The following is a 25970-nucleotide window of genomic DNA, read 5'->3' as shown; positions in this document are numbered from 1 at the left end:
ACATTGAAATTAGAAATTGATGTGATTTGCTTTGAATTCATTGCAAATGGCAGTCCACTTTTGTTACAGGCATAAGCTTGGATATTTTTTATTCACTGCAATAACGCATCACCGGGTGCAAACTACCTGCCCTCCAGGTGCCCTCCAGGACACCTACACCACCCGATGTCACAGGAAGGCCAAAAAGATCATCAAGGACAACAACCACCTGAGCCACTGCCTGTTCACCCCGCTATCATCCAGAAGGCGATGTCAGTACAGGTGCATCAAAGCTGGGACCGAGAGACTGAAAAAACAGCTTCTATCTCAAGGCCATCAGACTGTTAAAGGGTCTGATGACCTTGACAGACACTTTAATAATGGAAAAATTGATGCAATCAATTTATCACTAGCCACTTATATATATATATATATATATATAAAATGTTTACTTACCCTACATTACTCATCTCATATGTATATACTGTACTCTATACCATATACTGCATCTTGCCATCTTGATGTAATGTATCACTAGCCACTTTAAACAATGCCGCTTTATGTTTTCATACCCTACATTACTCATCTCATATGTATATACTGTACCCTATACCATCTACTGCGTCTTGCCTACGCCATTCGGCCATCACTCATTCATATATTTTTATGTACATATTCTTATTCATTCCTTTACACTTGTGTGTGTATATAAGGTAGTTGTTGTGTAATTGTTAGGTTATATTACTTGTTAGATATTACTGCATGGTCGGAACTAGAAGCACAAGCATTTCGCTACACATGCATTAACACCTGCTAACCATGTGTATGTGACAAATACATTTGATGTGATGTATTATTTCATCTTCTGCATTGTTTGATTTTATTCTTTGCTCCAATCCATGCTCATACAGTACATGCAGTGCTTGAATATTGAGATCCATCCCATGTTTCTGAAGCAACCTCAGGTCATAACCACCTGTACATAGGCTAGTTAAGGATCAATGGAGAAGACTGGAGGTAGAAGAAACATATCCCTGCTGTTTCCTTAGGTGAGAAGCAGTTACCATAGAAAAAGCATGCAGGTTTTGTTTTTTTAGGTGTTATTTCTTACATTACTAGGCCAGAAAAATGTTTGTGTTATTACATGCAACCTGGAAGAACTTTTGGATATCAGCGCGGCGGTAACTCACCAGAATTACCAGCATTACGACCAGGAATACGACTTTCCCGAATCGGATCCTTTGTTCGTACCCCCAAGGGCAATTGAACTGATTCCAGAGGCTGACCCAAAGAATTGACGGCATAGAAGAGGTACTCGGAGTGCACTTCTAGTCCGACTCAGGAGGCGAGCACACCACCCACCGCTTCCGCTCTCTCTCCCGCAGATTGGGAGAGGGATGGAGTTGAACAGTTTTGTAACGGTCGTAAATACCTTGCAGAAACTCTGCCTTTGGGTTCTGCAGGATTGAGGGGAAAGAACCCTTTTGTAACAAAGACTTTTTTCCCACCAATACTCCATCATCCAAAAGTGGAGAAAGAAACAATATTTCTAATATAAATAATGTTGGAAATGGTGGGGGGGGGGGGCTTAAAGAACAATCATGTCGAATTCGTTACTAATTTGTGATGTAACCAAACTGGGAATACCTGTTCACATTTTCAAACAGTCCATTTATATTTTACAACATTTGGGTGAGGTTTTTACTCACCTGAGTAGCCTCGTTTCACTGCCAAAAATAAAATTAAACCTTCTAGTGTTCAGCGAAATAACAACACAATGTCAAATACAGATAGCCTAGTCAAATAATGGACATCCAATCACATTAACCGTTACTCTCTCGCGGGAATTCCACTAACGGTCCATATGTTGCCAAACATAACTGCAGCTCATTCTGTTTGCTCGAAAATTGATAAATGCTTAAAACAAAGTACGGCACGCGTCCATAGAGACACATACCAGCTCTACTGGAAGTACTGCTACTACCAGCAGTACTATAACCTGCACCTGTCGATGACATAAGCTGTTCTGCTTCCACGAGCACATCCAATATTAGCATCAGTAATTCTACATTTGTTGTTAGCCCAGCTAGCATGGACACTGACAGTTGTGAATCTGATGCAGCTGAAGAGCTACTGCCCCCTTACCCAGGAAATCACCGAACAGCAGACAGGGATGTTGGACCATCGAAGAGGCACAAATATGATGAGACCTACCCTAATCAGAAACTGTGGCTACATGGCAGCATTCGCGCCAAACTGAAAGTGCGAACCACTGCATTAAACCATGGCAAGGTGACTGGGAATCTGGCAGAATACAAACAGTGTAGTTTTTCACTCCATAAGGCAATCAAACAGGAAAAACGTCAGTATAGAGACAAAGTGGAGTCCCAATTCAACGGCTCAGACACAAGACGTATGTGGCAGGGTCTACAGACGACCACGAACTACAAAAGGAAAACCAGCCACGTTGCAGACACTGACATCTTGCTTCCGGACAAGCTAAACACCTTCATTGCCCGCTTTGAGGATAACACAGTGCCACCAATGCGGCCCACTACCAAGGACTGTGGGCTCTCCTTCTCCATAGCTGACGTGAGTAAGTCATTTAAGCTTGTTAACCCTCACAAGGCTGCCGACCCAGACGGCATCCCTAGCCGCGTCCTCATTTATGTGCAGACCAGCTGGCTGGTGTATTTACGGACATATTCAATTTCTCCTTATCCCAGTCTGCTGTCCCCACATGCTTCAAGATGTCCACCATTGTTCCTGTATGCAAGAAAGCAAAGGTAACTGAACCAAATGACTATTGCCCTGTAGCTCTCTCGTCTGTCATCATGAAGTGCTATGAGAGACCAGTCAAGGATCATATTACCTCTACCTTACCTGACACTCTAGACCCACTTCAATTTGCTTACCGCACCAATAGATCCACAGATGATGCAATCGCCATCGCACTGCACACTACCCTATCCCATCTGGACAAGAGGAATACCTATGTAAGAATGCTCTTAATTTACTATAGCTTAGTATTCAACACAATAATACCCTCCAAGCTCATCATTAAGCTCAAGGCCCTGGGTCTGAACCCCGCCTTATGCAACTGGGTCCTGGACTACCTGACGGGCCCCCCCAGGTGGTGAAGGTAGGAAACAGCACCTCCACTACGCTGATCCTCAACACTGAGGCCCCACAAGGGTGCGTGCTCAGCCCCCTCCTGTATTCCCTGTTCACCCATGACTGCGTGACCACGCACATCTCCAACTCAATCATCAAGTTTGCAGACGACACAACAGTAATAGGCTTGATTACCAACAATGACAAGACAGCCTACAGGGAGGAGGTGAGGGCTCTGGGAGGAGATGATTGTGGACTTCAGGAAACAGCAGAAGGAGCACCCCCCTATCCACATCGACGGGATCACAGTGGAGAAGGTGGAAAGCTTCAAGTTCCTCGGCGTATGTAACCGATGTGAAATGGCTAGTTAGTTAGCGGTGGTGCGCGCTAATAGCGTTTCAATCAGTGACGCAACTCGCTCTGAGACTTGAAGTAGGGTTTCCCCTTGCGTTGCAAGGGCCGTGGCTTTTGTGGCGCGATGGGTAACGATGCTTCGTGGGTGTCAGTTGTTGATGTGTGCAAGGGTCCCTGGTTCGAGCCCGGGTTGGGGTGAAGAGAGGGACGGAACCTACACTGTTACACGTACACATCACTGACAAACTGAAATGGTCCACCCACACAGACAGTGTGTTGAAGAAGGTGCAATAGCGCCTCTTCAACCTCAGGAGGCTGAAGAAATTTGGCATGGCACCTTACACTCTCACAAACTTTTACAGGTGCACAATTGAGAGCAACCTGTCGGGCTGAAACACTGCCTGGTACGGAAACTGCACCGCCCGCAACCGCAGGGCTCTCCAGAGGGTGGTGCGGTCTGCCAAACTCATCACCGGGGGAAAACTACCTGCCCTCCAGGACACCAGCAGCACCCGATGTCACAGGAAGGCCAAAAAGATCATCAAGGACAACAACCACGCGAGCCGCTGCCTGTTCACCCAGCTATCATCCAGAAAGCGAGGTCAGTACAGGTTCATCAAAGCTTTGGACCGAAAGACTGAAAATCAGCTTCTATCTCAAGGCCATCAGACTGTTAAATAGCCATCACTAGCACATTAGAGGCTGCTACCTGTATACATGGACTTGAAATGACTGGCCACTTTAATGAATGGAACACTAGTCACTTTAATAATGTGTACATATTTTGCATTACTCATCCCATATGTATATACTGTATTCCATTCTACTGTATCTTAGTCTATGCCGCTCTGACATTGCTCATCCATATATTTATATATTCTTCATTCCATTCCTTTACTTATATTTGTGTGTATTGTGTGTATTGTTGTGAAATTCTTAGATATTACTTGTTAGATATTACTGCACTGTTGGAAATAGAAACACAAGCATTTCGTTTCACCCGCAAAAACATCTGCTAAACACGTGTTTGTGATCAATAAAATTTGATTGATTTGATTTGAGATAGGGATACTTGATTCTGTTCTGTCTGAAGATGTCACTATTGTACAGACTACTGAGGGGCTACATATATTCAATAAAAAGTATCTGATACAACCTGACGTACAACATGGGGGCGAGGCTTCAAGTGGAACATAACAAATGAAGAGCTCCATTCGTCTGTCAGCCCACTCTTTCCATAAGAGAGAGTAGGCATATTATATTGTTTTATGTATTGTCGTCATTGAGATGTGAGACATATTGCATATAGGCCTACGGAAGCCGAGGAGAGACGAAATATTTTGTCACCACCCGCGGGAATGGCGACTGAAGAATGTCAGACAGGCGTGAGTGGTGGACATAGAGTGATAGAAAGTCGTTATGTCCTACATATGCCAACTTAACATTTTCTGCAAGGTATTTCAAAACTATTAATTTCCTTTGCGTAAATCATCCTGGAGTCTCCAAAGGATTCCTGAAGAAGGCACGCAGAACAGAAGCAAGTTTTTAAACCATGGCCTGAAATGATGAGCTAATCAGCCTATACAGTTGAACTCAAATGCATTACGTTAAGTTTTTTCCAACAAAACGATACTTTTTTAAAACATTTTCTTTCTTAGATTATTTAATGTGGTATTTTCTGTAATTAAGTTATTAGTTACTATAATGTCCCATCAACTGCCGTAGGCTATTTTGTGTTACGAAATGGACATTCTATAAAATGTTATTGCTTTAGTTTAGCCTATTTAATTGCTTTGATATCGTTAGGAGGCAGTGGCATTTTGACAAATTATTCTAATCATCCTTGACCGCATCAGTGGGGCAATGCGTGAGTATAAAGTCGTGGTCCTCGGCAGCGGAGGTGTTGGCAAGTCTGCTCTCACCGTGCAATTTGTGACCGGGAGCTTCATAGAGAAGTATGACCCGACAATTGAAGATTTTTATCGAAAGGAGATCGAGGTGGATTCCTCCCCGTCGGTGCTGGAGATTCTGGACACTGCTGGGACAGAGCAGTTTGCTTCTATGAGAGACCTTTACATCAAGAACGGCCAGGGCTTCATAATAGTCTACAGTCTGGTCAACCAACAGAGTTTCCAAGACATCAAGCCAATGAGAGATCAGATCATCAGAGTTAAAAGGTGATTTCTGAGTTTGATATTAATTCCCCGACTGTGTCACTACATTGAAAGTTAATTTGGAACACGATCAGAGTCATGGCCAATGGCCCTATTGAAATCAATGAATATAGGCTATATTCTAGAAAATTCTAATGGTCTAGTAATTACTCTAGTTTATTCCACTACTAATTGCAAATTTGTGTGTGTGTGTGTGTGTGTGTGTGTGTGTGTGTGTGTGTGCGTGCGTGCACGTGTGTGTGATTTGATTCCTTTGGATCGATAATACTTGAGCAGGGCTGGGCTCACATCTGCTTAGTTTTATCTTGGACATGTGGAACCAAACAAGCTTCCTGTTCTTTGAGGAGATATTATCTGATTCATCCAGGTCATGTGTTAGTCATGAAAGTCTAGCTGTTCTTCACCTGTACTCTATTGCCCAGAAGTCCTGTGGTTTGATGTTGGACTTCTAGCTAGATTGGAGAACCCATACGAAACCTGAACAGGTCAGAGCATAGGCCATCATTCAGATTGTCCCACATACAGTTCCTTCAGAAAGTATTCACACCATTTCACTTGTTCCACATTTTGTTGTGTTACAAAGTGTGATTCAAATTGATTTAATTGTCATTTTTGTCAATTATCTACACAAAGTACACAGCAATGTCAAAGTGGAAGAATTTGTTTTTATAAAAAAAATGTATTAATGAAAAACACAAATATATCTTGATTAGATAAGTATTCACCCCCCTGAGTCAATACATGTTAGAATCACCTTTGGTACAGCGGTGAGTCTTTTTGGGTAAGTCTCTAAGAGCTTTGCACACCTGGATTGTACAATATTTGCTCATTATTCCTTTTAACATTCTTCAAGCTCTGTGAAGTTGGTGTTTGATCATTGCTAGACAGTCATTTTCAAGTCTTGCCATAGGTTTTCATGCAGTTTTAAGACAAAACTGTAACTACATTCAATTTCCTCTTGGTAAGCAACTCCAGTGTAGATTTGGCTTTATGTTTTAGGTTATTGTCCTGCTGGAAGGTGAATTCAACTCCCAGTATCTGTTGGAAAGCAGACTGAACCAGGTTTTCCTCTAGGATTTTGCCTATGACAAGCATACCCATACCATGATGCAGCCACCACCATGCTCGAAAATATGAAGAGTGTTACTCAGTGATGTGTTTGGATTTGCCCCAAACTTAATGCTTTTATTAAGGACAAAAGGTACATTTCTTTGCCACATTTTTTACTTTAGTGCCTGGTTGCAAACAGGATGCATGTTTTTGAAAATGTTTATTCTGTACAGGCTTCCTTCTTTTCACTCTGTCCGTCGTTAGAGTGAGACCAAGGCGCAGCGTGGTTTGGGTTCATCATATTTTAATATAAACGGTGAACCAGCAAAAACAATAAACAACATGCAACACAACGGACAAACAGTTTCGCAGGCTACTAATAGCAATGCAAAATCAACTTCCCACAAAAGACAGGTGGAAAAAGGGCTACCTAAGTATGGCTCTCAATCAGCGACAACGATGTACAGCTGTCCCTGATTGAGAGCCATACCAGGCCAAAACAAAGAAATACAACACATAGATAGGGAACATAGCATGAACATAGAACTAGAAAATATAGAACATACATCAAAACCCTGAAACACACAAAACAAACACCCCCTGCCACGCCCTGACCAAACTACAATAACAAATAACCCCTTTTACTGGTCAGGACGTGACACTAGGTTAGTAATATGGAGTAACTACAAGGATGCTGTTCCATTCTCAGTTTTCTACTACCACAGCCATTAAGCTCTGTAACCATTTTAAAATCATCATTGGCCTCATGGTAAAATCCCTGTGCGGTTTCCTTCCCTGTATCTTTGTAGTGACTGGGTGTTTTAATACACCATCCAAAGCCTAATTAATAATTTCACCATGCTCAAAGGGATATTCAGTGTCTGTATTTATTGATTTTTTAACCCATCTACCAGTCGGTGTCCTTCTTTGCGATAATAATGTATTATCTTTACATCTGAACTTATTTGGGCTTGTCATAACAAAGGGGTTAAATACTTATTGACTCAAGACATTTTAGCTTTTCATTTTGTATTAATTTGTAAATAAATTCTAAAAACTAAATTTCACCTTGACATTATGGGATATTGTCTGTGTAGAACAGTGACACAAAATCAAAATTTAAAATTCAGCCTGTAACACAACAAAATGTGGAAAAAGTCAAAGGGTGTGAATACTTTCTGAAGGCGCTGTAGGTCATCTCCATACCAATGTAGACCTGGTCCAGAATAGCCGTTTCCCTCCTCCCTGGCAACTCATTTAGGAGGTACTGTATCTTTGTAACCAGAGATGTTAGACACGATGGTTTAGAGAAAAGCCCAGGAAAAACTCCAGGTCCTAGATATTGGCAATAACCTGTCCTGCTCAGATTACATGATCAAGAAAAATGAATGTCCGCTACTCAAAGTTTCACTCTGTTAGTTGAAACAAGTGAGACGATGAAGTGGCAAAGGCAAATCAGATGCCTGATTCACACTATAGGGCCAAAGCGAACCAAACTTTACTGGCCATCCCAGTACAGCTCGGGTTGGTTTTGCTTGGTTTAGCTTCTGTTTTCCAGCCTGTCATTACTAAGATGCATAGTACTCCTCCGTTGGTAAAATGTCCCCTGGATACAGATCTAGGATCAGCTTCCCTCCCACAGGCCTAATCTTAACCATTAGTGTGGAAAATGCTAAACTGAACCAAGATCAGCATCTAGGGGAAACGTCACTCTACTCCCATTAGCTAACTCCAGAAAGTGGCTTTTACAGTACTTTTACTGCCTCACAAAACCCATTATTGCTGAGCCAGCGAGCAGAAGTGGACTATATCCTCACTCACCACAACTGTGATTTGGAAGCCAAGGAAACATCAGGCCTCCATTAGTGAGAAGGCACATAACCTAACGCCACGTTTGACTCCTAGCAGCGGAATCCTCGGAACTAGGGGGGATCCAAGAGTGAGGTAATTTGGGCTCTGTGTGTGTGTGTGTGTGTATGTGTGTGTGTGTGTGTGTGTGTGTGTACCTTCAACTCTTGCTACAGCACCCAACCAAATTACCAAATAAATGACTGTATCGTGTATATTGTTTCGGAAATCCAACCTGGGTGTGCTCCAACTTGATCTTGACGATTTCCTCGCATGAATGTGAAGGATAATGAGTCGATCGACCTGTGTTTTCAAAGCACTTCAGATGGGTTTCACGCTGCACTGATGCTGTGTTTAATAGCAAGAGAGGAACAACATCACAGGCTTAAGTGTAGTCATTTGTGCAATGGGGTGTGGTCTCAAACTACACTTCTAAGGAGGGACATGTGACTGAAGTTCTGAAGTTCTGACGTTTAACCCACGTCCTGGCTCAACGTGGTGGTGGTGGGGTTAATTAGCAAAATGTTTGGTACCCACAGGGTCCTGCATGGCTCAGTTGGTAGAGCACAGAACTTGCAACACCAGGGTTGTGGGTTTGATTCCCATGGGGGACCAGTATGAAAATGTATGCACTCAATACTGTAAGTCTATCTGGATACATTTTTCTAAAAAGACAAAAATGGGTATTGGTCACCATGATTTAGAGAACATAAACATAGGCTATGAAATAGAATACAAACCAATACTTGTAGCTATGTTTTAGAAGTACTGGGACTCAATTTGAAAAGTATCACAAATAGCCTGTTTTTGACAATGTAGACCCATTTTTAATGCCTCATTCCCCGGTTTGCCATAGAGCTTTAAAGTTCCAGGAAGGAACATTATTTAGTTCAAGTTACTGTTATGGTTCATGTTGAATGCACTGATTTGCCTTATTTTTTGTGTTGTTGTCAAAAACTATATGTGGCCTTTTGTTGTGTTGTGTTGTGTTTAGTTTTTATAAGTTATAACCAGAATGACTCCCTACCCCGCATGTGAAGACACGCACACGTACACAGCCCAGCAGCAGCAACACAGTGTGGGAAGTCCGTCATCACAGCATCTCTTGGGACTCCACATCCATTTTGTTCTTATTTTCCCTAGCTCTCCCTCAGTACTCCAAAGGAACATCTATCTAAGTACTGTATGTTAGCTTAGCCACCATAAGGTTACAGGATTGGGAAAGCCACAATCTGGTATTTGTGTTTCATCCCAACTGCAGTTATTTTCTTCAAGAATCAATGGGGATATATCATTAAAGGTCCAATGCAATCATTTCTATCTCAATAATCTCTAACCATTTCTGGGTAAAAATGAAGTACCTTACTGTGATTGTTTTCAATTGAGATGATCAAAAATAAACAAAAATAGCTTCTTCGTAAAAAACAATTTAAGCAAGAATTTTGCTAGGACTGTCTGGGATAGGTCTGCGTGAGGGACCTAATTGGAGGAGCCTAATGGGAGGGATATGTAACCTTAAAACTAGCTGTTATTGGCAGAAAGGTTGAAAACTCAATCATTTGTTATTGATCTATTAACTTGACGTTGCCAGGCAAGCCAAAACTGCATCCATGCAAAACAAGCTGACATTACAGGCAGCCTTTTAAACAGCTCTCACACTAAAAAGGTATTATCATCATTGTTACAATTTCACAGAATTAATCCAACATCATAGTGTGGAACTATATATAAAACACAGAAAAAGCATGTATTTCACTGCACTGCCCCATTAATTTGAATGACCAAACATTTCTTGCAGATGTCTTGCCTGCAAAAAAATTGCATGCAAATATCCTAGATTGCACTTTTACTTAACGACAGATGAGTACAATGAAACAATGAAACAACAGCAGCTCAAGGCTTGGGGGGGCATCGTGCTGGAGAGGGCGCATGCTCTGAAGTCATTTGTGTAATTGCACTGTGCTTTAGGAAGCTGGTGTAGGTGTGGTGGATAAGGGAGCAGGTAGCCATAGGGCTGACGCTCCTTCAGGCGAAACGAAGAATGGAAATGCCTTTCAAAAACACCGCACTTTTCTTGTTGTGTCTTTGGTTAGACCAGGAAAAACAGTCTCAGACACAGCCTGCAGCCAGAAAGTGTCATGATCAGTTAGTTGAAAGTGTTCTCTTAGTGCAACATTTGCTTGCAGATCAATCAGTTCCATCTGTAGAGATCCAGCATGTGCCCACTTGAAGGTCTGTGTCACCTCCTTTGAAAACCCCCTGACATCTGTGATGAGGAATGGATTCTCAATTAGAAGAACGAGCTGTTGTCCAAGGCTGACACTGTCAAAGCGATTTCTGAAGTTTCCAATCAGCTCATCTATGAAGTCAGCATGAGGAGGAACATCTCTTTCACCCTGAATCTGTTCCTGCACTTTTGGGAAGTGTGCTCCGTCTCCTTGAAGAGCTTCCTTGAACACTTCCAGTTTCCTCTGGAAGGAGCAGACAGATGTCATCAAATCACTAACTGAATTGTTCTTGCCCTGTAGTTTCACGTTGAGCTCATTAAGGTGTGATGTCTGCCAAAAAAGCAACAACATCCATTTTGCTCTCGTCTTGCAAAAAAAGTAAAACCTTTGTTGCCTTCTGACTGTTGAGCTGTACTAGGAAAGCTGTTATTTCTTTTCAAATGGACCAAAAGCGTTCCAACACCCTGCCTTTACTGAGCCATCTTACGTTGTTGTGCAGCAGTAGGTCATTTGCATTTGCCTCAACTTCTTTCAGGAATTCTCTCAGCATGCGATGTTGATGAGATGAGGATGCCCTGAGGAAGTTGATGAGTTTCATCATTGCATTCATCACTTCAGCATACTCTTCTGACAGATTGGCGCACAGGACAGACTGAATGATGCGGTGGTAAGCTGTGAGATCAGGGTTGTCCTCTTTCAGCCGTGCCACAGCTCCTCTCTCTCTTCCTGTCATGGCAGGGGCCCCGTCTGAGGTGATGGAGACCACTTGTTTTAGATCTATCCCCCTCTTTCTCAGCATCTCCTTTATGGCCACGTATATGTCCTTTCCTCTTGTATGCGTCTCGAGTGGTGTTACACCTAGCAGGTCTTCACAGAATTCCTTCTTCTCTGTGTGGTAAAATATAATATACACCAGAAGCTGGGCGTTATCACTCACCTCAGTAGATTCATGCTAATGCTATGCGTGGTGCACTCCGAATAGCTTCATCAAGCTGTGTTAATACATCCTGTTTTAGTATTTCACTCTTTCTTGCTGTTGTTGTACATGACATTGGGATTTGCGTGATCTTTTCACACAGCTCGTCTTTTTGTTTACTGTCAAGTTTCAGCAACAGCATTCATGCACTCCATCACCACTCCCCCGTCAGTAAATGGCTTTTGGTGTTGACCCAAAATCCTCAACACACACGCACACAAGGGTGCGTGCACAGCCTTCAGCTGTGCCTCATGTTCCTCCATGACTGTGTGGCCACGCACGCCTTCAACTCAATCCTCAAGTTTGCAGATGACACAACAGTAGTAGGCCTGATTACCAACAATGACGAGACAGCCTACAGGGAGGAGGTGAGGGCCCTGGCGGCACGGTGCCGGGAAAATAACCTCTCCCTCAACGACAACAAAACGAAGGAGCAGATCGTAGACTTCAGAGATAGCAGAGGGATCACGCCCCTATCCACATCAACGGGACCGCAGTGGAGAAGGTTAAAGGCTTCAAGTTCCTTGGAGTACAGATCACTGACAATTTGAAATTGTCCACCCACACAGACAGTGTGATGAAGAAGGTGCAACAGCGTCTCTTCAACCTCAGGAGGCTGAAGAAATTGGCCCCTAAGACCCTCACAAACTTTTACAGATGCACAATTGAGAGCATCCTGTTGGGCTGTATCACCACCTGGTACGGCAGCTGCGACCAGGCTCTTCAGAGGGTGGTGTGGTCTGCCCAACGCATCACCGAGGGAACACTGCCTGCCCTCCAGGACACCTACAGCACCCGATGTCACAGGAAGGCCAAAAAGATAATCAAGGATAACAACCACCTGAGCCACGGCTATCATCCGGAAGGCGAGGTCAATATAGGCGCATCAAAGCTGGGACTGAGAGACTGAAAAACAGCTTCTATCTCAAGGCCATCAGACTGTTAAATAGTCATCACTAGCCGTCTACCACCCGGTTACTCAACCCTGCACCTTAGAGGCTGCTGCGCTATGTACATAACATGGAATCACCGGTCACTTTAATAATGGAACCCTAGTCACTTTAATAATGTTTACAACCTGCTTTACTCATTTCATATGTACAGTTGAAGTCGGAAGTTTACATACACCATAGCCAAATACATTCAAACTCAGTTTTTCACAATTCCTGACACTTAGGTCAGTTAGGATCACTACTTTACTTTAAGAATTTGAAATATCAGAATAATAGTAGAGAGAATGATTTATTTCAGCTTTTATTTCTTTCATCACATTCCCAGTGGGTCAGAAGTTTACAAACACTCAATTAGTATTTGGTAGCATTGCCTTTAAATTGTTTAACTTGGGTCAAATGTTTCGGGTAGCCTTTTACAAGCTTCCCACAATAAGTTAGGTGAATTTTGGCCCATTCCTCCTGACAGAGCTGGTGTAACTGAGTCAGGTTTATAGGCCTCCTTGCTCGTACACGCTTTTTCAGTTCTGCCCACACATTTTCTATAGGCTTGAGGTCAGGGCTTTGTGATGGCCACTCCAATACCTTGACTTTGTTGTCCTTAAGCCATTTTGCCAGAACTTTGGAAGTATGCTTGGGGTCATTGTGCATTTGGAAGACCCATTTGCAACCAAGCTTTAACTTCCTGACTGATGGCTTGAGATGTTGCTTCAATATAACCAAATAATTTTCCTCCCTCATGATGCCATCTATTTTGTGAAGTGCACCAGTCCCCCCTGCAGCAAAGTACCCACACAACATGATGCTGCCACCCCCGTGCTTCACGGTTGGGATGGTGTTCTTCGGCTTGCAAGCCTCCCCCTTTTTCCTCCTAACATAATGATGGTCATTATGGCCAAACAGTTCTATTTTTGTTTCATCAGACCACAGGATATTTCTCCAAAAAGTACGATCTTTGTCCCCATGTGCAGTTGCAAACTGTAGTCTGGCTTTTTTATGGTGGTTTTGGAGCAATGGCTTCTTGGTGAGTGGCCTTTCAGGTTATGTCGATATAGGACTTGTTTTACTGTGGATATAGATACTTTTGTACCTGTTTCCTCCAGCGTCTTCACAAGGTCATTTGCTGCTATTCTGGGATTGATTTGCACTTTTCACACCAAAGTACATTCATCTCTAGGAGACAGAACATGTCTCCTTCCTGAGCGCTATGACGGCTGCGTGGTCCCATGGTGTTTATACTTGCGTATTATTGTTTGAACAGATGAACGTGGTACCTTCAGGCATTTGGAAATTTCTCCCAAGGATGAATCAGACTTGTGGAGGTCTACAATTTTTTTTCTGAGGTCTTGGCTGATTTCTTTTGATTTTCCCATGATGTCAAGCAAAGAGTCACTGAGTTTGAAGGTAGGCCTTGAAATACATCCACAGGTACATGATGTAAATTAGCCAGACAGAAGCTTCTAAAGCCATGACATAATTTTCTGGAATTTTCCAAGCTGTTTAAAGGCACAGTCAACTTAGTGTATGTAAACTTCTGACCCACTGGAATTGTGATAAAGTGAATTATAAGTGACATAATCTGTCTGTAAACAATTGTTGGAAAAATTACTTGTATCATGCACAAAGTAGATGTCCTAACCGACTTGCCAAAACTATAGTTTGTTAACAAGAAATTTGTGGAGTGGTTGAAAAACAAGTTTCAATGACTCCAACTTAAGTGTATGTAAACTTCCGATTTCAACTCTATATACTGTATTCTACTGTATGTTGGTGTGTGCCACTCCGACATCATCCTAATATTTATATATTTCTTAATTCCATTATTTTACTTTTAGATTAGTGCGTATTGTTGTGAATTGTTAGCTACTACTGCACTGTTGGAGCTAGGAACACAAGCGTTTCGCTCCACCCGCAATGACATCTGCTCACTCTGTGTATGTGACCAATAACATCTGCTCACTCTGTGTATGTGACCAATAAAATTTGATTTGATTAAGAGTACATTTAAAGTAACTTTAGATAACATTCATTGGATAAATCCAAATGAAAGTAATTGAAATTTGAATGAAAGACCTGCATTTTTGCCGTGCTTAAATAATGTCCTTTTTCCGTACGTCCAAGCTTATTTTTCCATAACCATAAGTGAATGTGTTCTACAGTGGGGCTGTGTTATGATAGAATCCATTCATATGCATTCACTCCATATGCTGTCATCTAGCCTGGTCCCAGATCTGCTTGTGCTGTATTGCAAACTCCTATTGTCGTTGTTGTAACAGACCTTGACATATTCAGATACTCATTGATATAATTTGCTGTGTCGGAATGTGTCAAGTCATGTCAGGTCTTGATACAGAGGAATTTTGCGCTGTGATAGGATTTGACTATACAGCACAAACAGATCTGGAACCGGGCTAGTCATCTTCACATTCTCTATATAACCCTATTGTTTTCTCTCAGTAACATAGCCTGGTAGCCCTCTGGATGTGTCTATACAGCACAAACAGATCTGCAACCAGGCTAGTCATCTTCACATTCTCTATATAACCCTATTGTTTTCTCTCAGTAACATAGCCTGGTAGCCCTCTGGATGTGTCTATACAGCACAAACAGATCTGGAACCGGGCTAGTCATCTTCACATTCTCTATATAACCCTATTGTTTTCTCTCAGTAACATAGCCTGGTAGCCCTCTAGATGTGTCTATACAGCACAAACAGATCTGGAACCGGGCTAGTCATCTTCACATTCTCTATATAACCGTATTGTTTTCTCTCAGTAACATAGCCTGGTAGCCCTCTGGATGTGTCTATACAGCACAAACAGATCTGGAACCGGGCTAGTCATCTTCACATTCTCTATATAACCCTATTGTTTTCTCTCAGTAACATAGCCTGGTAGCCCTCTGGATGTGTCTATACAGCACAAACAGATCTGGAACCGGGCTAGTCATCTTCACATTCTCTATATAACCCTATTGTTTTCTCTCAGTAACATAGCCTGGTAGCCCTCTAGATGTGTCTATACAGCACAAACAGATCTGGAACCGGGCTAGTCATCTTCACATTCTCTATATAACCCTATTGTTTTCTCTCGGTAACATAGCCTGGTAGCCCTCTGGATGTGTCTATACAGCACAAACAGATCTGCAACCAGGCTAGTTGCCAGCGATCCACCGGACCTGTCGGATGTGTTTACCGTGCTAAGCACTGGTAAAGGACAATGTGCTACGGTAATTTTATTGACTGCGTATCCTGGGGTGTGTGAACGGTCAGGCTGTAAATATAGAGTGATGGACAACAATATCTGCAATTGTTTGTTGCGGTTGACTAAATGTGGCTAGCTTAATCACAATAAAGCTTTGAATATATATGAATCTCATATAAGAGTCAAATAGATTTTGTATTGTTCTTTGGTACCTAATGAACACAACCCTGATAGCAGGCTCAGACACTGCCAATCCATGACCATTAGTCATTCCTTATTTCATTCAGAGCCAACTGTGTTTATCTGTTGGTGCTTGAGAATTGGCCTTCAGTATGGATACTGCCCTTTTTACAGAGCGGTGGTCGACCGGTCTCTGTGCTCACTAGAGCAAGCACCCCACTCAGAATCGCTGAGTCATTTTTTTCTTAAATTTTAGTCATTTTAGACACTCTTATCCAAAGAAATTAGGGCTTTGCTCAAAGGAACATTGACAGATTGTTCACCTAGTCGGCTTGGGTACTCAAACCAGCAACATTTGCAGTTACTGGGCCAACACTGTTAACCCGCTAGGCTACCTGCTGCCAATGGAGTAATGGAAACGGCCTGGGACTCTGGAGAATCACTGTCATAGCAGCAGTGCCCAAGGCAATGGGAATCTGTCACTGGATCAGTATTGTTCAGAGGAGAGGCTAGAGGCCAGAGCAATGTAACATTAGTGATAATGGCAGGATCCCTTACAAGGCCAGAGGAGGCCTGGAAGAGAACTGACAAAATCAAGCCATTATGAGTGCTATAATAATAATAATCATAATAATAATAAATACATTTTGAGGTATTTTTATTGTTTATGGACTGGCACAGCTGGAAGGTAGAGAGGAACCTACAGTACCAGTCAAAAGTTTGGACAAACTAACTAATTCAAGGGTTTTTCTTTATTTTTACTATTTTCTGTATTGTACAACAATAGTGAAGACATCAAAACCATTAAATAACACATATGGAACCATGTTGTAACCAAAAAAGTGTTAAACAATGGTTATTTGAGATTCTTCAAAGTAGCCACCCTTTGCCTTAATGACAGCTTTGCGGACTCTTGGCATTCTCTCAACCAGCTTCACCTGGAATACTTTTCCAACATTCTTGAAGGAGTTCCCACATATGCTGAGCACTTGTTAGCTGCTTTTCCTTCACTCTGCAGTCCGACTCATCCCAAACCATCTCATTTGGGTTGAGGTCAGATGATTGCGGAGGCCAGGTCATCTGATGCAGGACTCCATAACTCTCCTTCTTGGTCAAATAGCCCTTACACAGCCTGGAGGTGTGTTGGGTCATTGTCCTGTTGAAATACCAAGTCATGATGTCGAAGGAATTGTCTGTAGAGCTCCGAGACAGGATTGTGTCGGCACAGATCTGGGGAAGGGTACCAAAAAATGTCTGCAGCATTGAATGTCCCCAAGAACACAGTGGCCTCCATCATTCTTAAACGGAAGAAGTTTTGAACCACCCAAACCCTTCCTAGAGCTGGCCACCTGGCCAAACTGAGCAATCGGTGGAGAAGGGCCTTGGTCGTATAGTTGACCAAGAACCCAATGGTCACTCTGACATAGCTCTAGAGTTCCTCTGTGGAGATGGGAGAACCTTCCAGAAGGACAACCATCTCTGCAGCATTCCACCAATCAGGCCTTTATGGTAGAGTGGCCAAACGGAAGCCACTCAGTAAAAGGCACATGACAGCCCGCTTGGAGTTTGCCAAAAGGCACCCAAAGACTCGCAGACCATGAGAAACAAGATTATCTGGTCTGATGAAACCAAGATTGAACTCTTTGGCCTGAATGCCAAGCGTTACATCTGGAGAGAACCTGGCACCGTCCCTACGGTGAAGCATGGTGGTGGCAGCATCATGCTGTGGGGATGTTTTTCAGCGGCAGGGACCGGGAGACTAGTCAGGATAGAGGCAAAGATGAACGGAGCAAAGTACAGAAAGATCCTTGATGAAAACCTGCTCCAGAGTGCTCAGAACCTCAGACTGGGTCGAAGGTTCACCTTCAAACAGGACAACTACCCTAAGCACACAGCCAAGACAACACAGGAGTGGCTTCGGGACAAGTCTCTGAATGTCCTTGAGTGGCCCAGCCAGAGCCCAGACTTGAACCCGATCAAACAGCTCTGGAGAGACCTGAAAATAGCTGTGCAACAATGCTCCCCATCCAACCTGACAGCGCTTGAGAGGATCTGCAGAGAGGAATGGGAGAAACCCCCCAAAATAAATGCTTGCTGAAATGTAAGTGGGTTATTGGTTTATGACAGTGTAGCTGATGTGGTGTAGAGTGAAGTTGCTGAACTTGGGTGAGTTTTGCATTTCCCCCGCTAATGGTTAAGGTTAGGTTTGGGGGAGGGGAAGCTGATCCTAGATCTGTACATAATGGCTGATATGGAATCAAAGTATTGTTGAGCAGAATGTAACTGGTTTGTGCCCAGTGAGGGACAGGGACAGAACCTACTCTGTTACAACAGCACATACCCAAAAAGACTCAAGGCTGTAATCACTGCCAGGTTCTTCAACAAAGTACTGAGTAAAGGGTCTGAATACTTCTGTAAATATATTTCAGTTTATTTGTTATAAATTTGCACAAGAATTTAAACCTGTTTTCGCTTTGTCTTTATGAGGTATTGTGTGTAGATTGATGAGGAAAACAAACAATTTAATAATTTAGAATAAGGCTGTAACGTAACAAAATGTGGAAAAAGTCAATGGGGTCTGAATACTTTCCCGAATGCACTGTATCTGCCTATCTCGCTATCTCTATTATGTATCTCTATTCTGTACATTGCTTTAATAAATACAGAGATGCATACAGATATACTGTATCTCCCCCATCTCTCTTTCTCTCACACTTTCTCTCTCTCTCTCCCTCCCTCCCTCCTAGGTACGAGAGTGTGCCGGTGATCCTTGTGGGGAACAAGGTGGACCAGGAGGGAGAGAGGGAGGTGTCTTGTGGAGAGGGCCAGGCTTTGGCCGAGGATTGGGGCTGTCCCTTCCTGGAGACCTCGGCGAAGAGCAAGACCATGGTGGATGAGCTTTTCACTGAAATCGTCCGACAGATGGACTCCTCCTCGCTGCCCGACAGAGAGGAAACCTGCTGCGGCTTAGCCTGCAGTATACAGTAGCTTGCGGGGAGGCGGATCTGTGAGAGGGTGGCGGACAGGGGGCTGGACAAATAGGAATACAGCTGCTCCGTCTGCAGCATTTACCAACTCCAGGGGGGCGGCGCTGTGAGAGGGTGACAGCGGGAGGGGCCAAGACAGGACAATACCGCCCCCAATGAATAAAACATGTTTGTGATGGTGAGCTATCGAAGTCTTTAGGTCTTTAGGTCTCAGGCAAGGTTACTCTTCATGCGACAGTGGTACACCGAACACCGAACTCCCTCAATTACACATTCGCCAGAGAAGCATTTGGAAACAGGGGTGAAAGAAAACAGATAAACATTGTAGGCCTACATAGTGTGTTGACTCAAAAGGATGGGGCAGAGCATGGGACACTGTTGAGTACGTAGAATCAAACTCACCAAGACAGAAGGACGGACAGAAGCACGGACAGACAGACAGAAAGACAGTCTAAGGGCTCTATTAAATCTGTATCGCGAAAGTTTAGCCTTACAGCGTGATAGAAATGTAAAGCCAATTTTCCGGTGTTAGCGGAGACTGCATTTACGGTAAACACTGCATACTGTATGTCGGACTCAATTGGAATTTACATTTCTATTGTGCAATCTGTAATGCTTCACATAGTTTAGGTTGACGTTGTCTGTGCATCTTGGTTAACATACACAACAAATTGTTTGCCTTGTTACCTGAGGTTCGTGGTTGACTTCAGATGTTTTATATGTGTACAGTTATATTTAATCTCCCACTTCGGTTTTGTTTTGCACCTCAATATATACATTTACAACAAATGTGGAAAAATAGTAAAATGTATTTAATGACATTTGTACAATTATTAATAGGCTACAATACAAATATCAGTATCATACAGATGTAGGATCTTAATTTGATCACTTTTGTTGATGAGAATTTTCCTGCACAGCCGGAAATGCAAACATGTAGTGTATTCAAGGTTTCAAAAGGCTTCCAAATTTTTACATTTCCACTTCAAAATTTCAGACTTGAATTTCAGACTTGTAAAAAGTATCAACCCCTACAAAAAAAATGTAATTCATTATTATCCACATAATAATTCACATTTCCTGTTGCTGCTGTAGCAAACTGGCTCAAATGAAAATCCTACATGTGTAAACGATATAAATTATATAAGTGTGTTAGTTATTAGATCATCATGTTTTTATGAAACTCCAGACTTTGAACATGACTTCCCACACCACATTTTACAGGCTTTTATAGTCATATTTTTGATTAGGTTGTGTTTCTGTATGCCTTACAAAAAACGAACTGTGTGAGTCAGACTGGTGATTTATGTATCCAGTAACAATCTACTGGATGTTGTGCTGTTGGAATAGAATGGAACCTGGTAAATACAATGCAATTATGAGGAGAGAAAGGGCTGATGGTATTTACTGCCAATATTTATCCTGTTGGGTAAAATCAGTGTGTTTGCGGTAAAGGTCTCCGTCCCAAATTGCACCCTATTCCGTAGTGCACTATTTTTGAGCAGAGTATGCCCTATGGGTATATAAAATCATATTGGAACTCTGTCAAATGATATGGCTCCCGAGTGGTGCAGCGGTCTAAGGCACTGCATCTCAGTGCAAGAGGCGTCACTACAGTCCTTGGTTCAAATCCAGGCTGTATCACATCCGGATGTGATTGGGAGTCCCATAGGGCGGTGCACAATTTGCCCGGGTTTGGTCGGGGTAGGCCGTCATTTTAAATAAGAATTTGTTCTTAACGGACTTGCCAGGTTAAATAACAACAAACTACTTTTTGTATGTAATTTGTTCCTCTGTTGAAATAGTGGAGGGCAGTTCAATGACCCTGACCTGCAGCAGTGATGCCAACCCACCAATGACCTGGTGTCAACCTCAGCAAAAGTATCAGGTGTCAGTAAATACTGGATTTCTGTGTGCACAAAGTAAACCACTCCAATTCTACCCAATAGAGAGATAAGATATTGTAAAAAAAAATAGCTGTGGGGTGGATGACGTGCGCGTGCGCACACACACACTAGGGTCGGGGTGGACAGCGGATCTGTCTCATGTACCAGCCAGATTGAAGTTTGTGTTGGAGAATGCATTCAGATACACAAATACTGTGGGGGGAGACATTGTGGTACAAGTTACATGTAGAGGACATCTAGGAAACATCCCAAATGGCACACTATTCCCTATTTAGTGCACTATTTTTGCCCAGGGTCCATAGGGAATAAGGTGCAAATTGGGACACAGGGATTAGTTGCATAGGAGGACAATTACATTGGCTTGCGAAAGTATTCACCCCCTTGGCATTTTTCCTATGTTGTTGGCTTTCAACCTGGAATTAAAATTGATTTTTGGGGGGGTTTTGTATCATTTGATTTACACAACATGCCTACCACTTTGAAGATGCAAAATATTTTTTATGGTGAAACAAACAAGAAATAAGACTAAAAAACTTGAGTGTGCATAACTATTCACCACCCTCAAAGTCAATACTTTGTAGAGCCACCTATTGCAGCAATTACAGCTGCAAGCCTCTTTGGGTATGTCTCCATAAGCTTGGCACATCTAGCCACTGGGATTTTTGCCCATTCTTCAAGGCAAAACTGCTCCAGCACGTTCAAGTTGGATGGGTTCCGCTGGTGTACAGCAATCTTTACATCATACCACAGATTCTCAGTTGGATTGAGGTCTGGGCTTTGACTAGGCCATTCCAAGATATTTAAATGTTTCCCCTTAAACCACTCAAGTGTTGCTTTAGTAGTATGCTTAGGGTCATTGTCCTGCTGGAAGGTGAACCTCCGTCCCAGTTTCAAATCTCTGGGAGACTGAAACAGGTTTCCTTCAAGAATTTCCCTGTATTTAGCGCCATCATTCAATTCTGACCAGTTTCCCAGTCCCTGCCGATGAATAACATCCCCACAGCATGATGCTGCCACCACCATGCTTCACTGTGGGGATGGTGTTCTCGGTGTGATGAGAGGTGTTGAGTTTGCGCCAGACATAGCGTTTTCCTTGATGGCCAAAAAGCAACATTTTAGTCTCATCTGACAAGAGTATGTTCTTCCATATGTTTGGGGAGTCTCCCACATGCTTTTTGGTGAACACCAAACTTGTTTGCTTATTGTTTTATTCAAACAATGGCTTTTTTCTGGCCACTCTGTCGTAAAGCCCAGCTCTATGGAGTGTACGGCTTAAAGTGGTCCTATGGACAGATACTCCAATCTCCGCTGTGGAGCTTTGCAGCTCCTTCAGGGTTATCTTTGGTCTCTTTGTTGCCTCTCTGATTAATGCCCTCCTTGCCTGGTCTGTGAGTTTTGGTGGGCGGCCCTCTTGGCAGGTTTGTTTTGGTGCCATATTCGTTCCATTTTTTAATAATGGATTTAATGGCGCTCCGTGGGATGTTCAAAGTTCCGGATATTTTATATATATATATATATATATATTTTTTTTTTATAACCCATCCCTGATCTGTACTTCTCCACAACTTTGTCCCTGACCTGTTTGGAGAGTGTTGCAGAGTCTGGGTCCTTTCAGAACAGGTGTATATTTACTGAGATCATGTGACAGATCATGTAACACTTAGATTGCACACAGGTGGACGTTATTTAACTAATTATGTGACTTCTGAAGGTAATTGGATGCACCAGATCTTATTTAGGGGCTTCATAGCAAAGGGGATGAATGCATATGCACGCACCACTTTTCCTTTTTACATTTCTTTGAATTTTTTTAAACAAGTTATTTTTTCCATTTCACTCCACCAATTTGGACTATTTTGGACACTCACCGGTGGTCAGGAAAACCGTCAGGATGAAGAGCAGGATAGCGATCCAGGGAAAGGGAAACGGCCAGATGGTCGGTTGGTGATGGCCACAGCCCGGGCAAAGAAGGTTTTGGTCATGAGTGACCTGAACCGCCTGCTAGGGGTTAATTTTTGGAGGAGGGGGTGACCAGGGTGGGAAGGGTTGGCAATCTTTCCTGAACTCTTCCTTGCCCTGGAGTCGTGCAGGACCTTGATGGAGGGCAGGTGGCAGACAATGACCCTGTCTGCAGACTGGACAATGCGTTGCAGTTTGCCCTTGCAGCGGGTAGACGCAGACCCAAACCAGATGGAGGCGGTAAGGATGGACTCAACGATTAATGCATAAAACCGGATCATGATTGACTGAGAGATTTTGAGTTTTTTTATCTGCCACAAGTAGTACATCCGCTGGTGTGCCTTCTTGGTGACCGCTGTGATGTCCTCCCACTTGAGGTTGTGGGAGATGATGGTCCCCAAGAATTTGAATGATTCAGCCATGCTAACAACTGAGTCATCAATCTCGAGGGGGAGAGATGGTGGGGGGCGTTTTCTGAAGTCAACCACCATTTTCACAGTTTTGTCTGTGATTAGTTCCAGGTTATTGCAACTGCACCAGGCCACTAGCTTGTCAACCTCTCCATGGTACATGGACTCATTGCCGTCGTGTTGTTGGAAGTGCAGTCATTGGTGTAGAGTAGAAGTGACTGGTTGTATCACTGTCTGGTATACACTGCCCTCGACCGGAAGGCACTCCCGAGGGTGGTGCGGATGACCCAGTGCATCACTGGGGGTGAGCTCCCAGCCATCCAGGACGTACATGCCAGGCGGTATCTAAGGCCTGAACAAATCCCAAAGACTCCAGTCACCCGAGACATGGACTGTTCTTTATGCTCCCTTCCTGCAGACGGTGCCGGTGCATCAAGGCTCAGACCAACAGACTCCTAAACAGCTACCTACAACTACTACTAATCCCCCTCACACCTACGCTGCTGCTAAAATGATGATCGATTAGATGTATTATTACCACTATGCTGTATTATTACTACTACCCCATCATAAAGCTTGCTTATGACACAACGGTTGTATCACTGTCTGGTAAGCCAACTGCACCACCTGTGACCGGAAGTCCCTAGAGAGGGTGGTGCAGACAGCCCAGCGCATCACTGGGGGCGAGCTCCCAGCCATCCAGGACGTACATGCCATGTGTCGTCTGAGAAAGGCTTGAACTATTGCCAAGCACTCCAGCTGTTCTCCATGCTCCCATCCGGCAGGCTAACAACTACAGCTCTCACTCTCCCACAGACTATCCACACTGACTCTATGCCCATCCACAGGTACTCTACCCACTCAGACACAAACTACACTGCTACCAAAATAATTATTGATTAGATGTATTACTCCATTACATTGCTGTCCATTGATTGATTGCCATCACCATTAGTATATATCTATCTATCCTGCCACTGGTCACTATTATTCCTGTTTACATGTACAGTTGGAGTCAGAAGTTTACATACACCTTGGCCAAATACATTTAAACTCAGTTTCTCACAATTCCTGACATTTAATCCTAGTAAAAATTCCCTGTCTTAGGTCAGGATCACCACTTTATTTGAAGAATGTGAAATGTCAGAATAATAGTAGAGAGAATGATTTATTTCAGCTTTTATTTCTTTCATCACATTCCCAGTGGGTCAGAAGTTTACATACACTCAATTAGAATTTGGTAGCATTGCCTTTGAATTGTTTAACTTGGGTCAAACGTTTCAGGTATCCTTCCATAAACTTGCCACAATAAATTGGGTGAATTTTGGCCCCTTCCTCCTGACAGAGCTGGTGTAACTGAGTCAGGCCTCCTTGCTCTCACATGCTTTTTCAGTTCTGCCCACAACTTTTCTATAGGATTGAGGTCAGGGCTTTTTGATGGCCACTCCAATACCTTGACTTTGTTGTCCTTAAGCCATTTTGCCACAACTTTGTATGCTTGGGGTCATTGTCCATTTGGAAGACCCATTTGCGACCAAGCTTTAACTTCCTGACTGATGTCTTGAGATGTTGCTTCAATATATCTACATAATTTTCCTCCCTCATGATGCCATCTATTTTGTGAAGTGCACCAGACCCCCACAACATGAAGCTGCCATCCCCGTGCTTCACGGTTGGGATGGTGCTCTTTGGCTTGCAAGCCTCCCCCTTTTTCCTCCAAACATAACGATGGTCATTATGGCCAAACAGTTCTATTTTTGTTTCATCAGACCAGAGGACATTTCTACAAAAAGTTTGCTTATTTATGGCGGTTTTGGAGCAGTTGTTTCTTCCTTGCTGAGCGGCCTTTCAGGTTATGTTGATATAGGACTTGTTATACTGTGGATATAGATACTTTTGTACCTGTTTCCTCCATTATCTTCACAAGGTCCTTTGCTGTTGTTCTGGGATTGATTTGCACTTCTCGCACCAAAGTACGTTCATCTCTAGGAGAGAGAACGTATCTCCTTCCTGAGCGGTATGACAGCTGCGTGGTCCCATGGTGTTTATACTTGCGTACTATTGTTTGTACAGATGAACGTGGTACCTTCAGGCGTTTGGAAATTGCTCCCAAGGATGAACCAGACTTGTGGAGGTCTACACATTTTTTCTGAGGTCTTGGCTGATTTCTTTTGATTTTCCCATGATGTCAAGCAAAGAGTCACTGAGTTTGAAGGTAGGCCTTGAAATACATCCACAGGTACACCTCCAATTGACTCAAATTATGTCAATTATCCTATCAGAAGCTTCTAAAGCCATGACCACATTTTCTGGAATTTTCCAAGCTGTTTAAAGGCAGGGTCAATTTAGTGTATGTAAACTTCTGACCCACTGGAATTGTGATACAGTGAATTATAAGTGAAATAATCTGTCTGTAAACAATTGTTGGAGAAATTACTTGTGTCATGCGCAAAGTAGATGTCCTAACCGACTTGCCAAAACTATAGTTTGTTGTCAAGAAATTTGTGGAGTGGTTGAAAAACAAGTTTTAATGACTCCGACCTAAGTGTATGTAAACTTCTGACTTCAACTGTATATCTTACCACTAGTATATTACCAGAAGTGTATATATGTTCCTGCTACCAGTCACTTTTCAGCCCTGTTTTCATGTA

At 43.0% G+C, this 25970-nt stretch overlaps 1 protein-coding gene across 1 annotated transcript; it reads left to right on the top strand.

Moving 5' to 3' along the window:
* The first annotated feature begins 4661 nt into the window (after positions 1-4661).
* On the top strand, positions 4662-21390 carry LOC106575110 (ras-related protein Rap-2a). Its single transcript, XM_014151313.2, has 2 exons — positions 4662-5624; positions 18804-21390. The coding sequence occupies exons 1-2, from the start codon at positions 5311-5313 to the stop codon at positions 19042-19044; spliced, it is 555 nt and encodes a 184-aa protein (XP_014006788.1). The 5' UTR covers positions 4662-5310; the 3' UTR covers positions 19045-21390.
* Positions 21391-25970: the final 4580 nt, after the last annotated feature.

This window comes from Salmo salar, chromosome ssa17, assembly GCF_905237065.1.
Source record: "Salmo salar chromosome ssa17, Ssal_v3.1, whole genome shotgun sequence".
Lineage (NCBI taxonomy): Eukaryota > Metazoa > Chordata > Actinopteri > Salmoniformes > Salmonidae > Salmo > Salmo salar.
The sequence above is the reverse complement of the archived record's forward strand: the minus strand, read 5'-3'. Positions and strand labels throughout refer to the sequence as shown.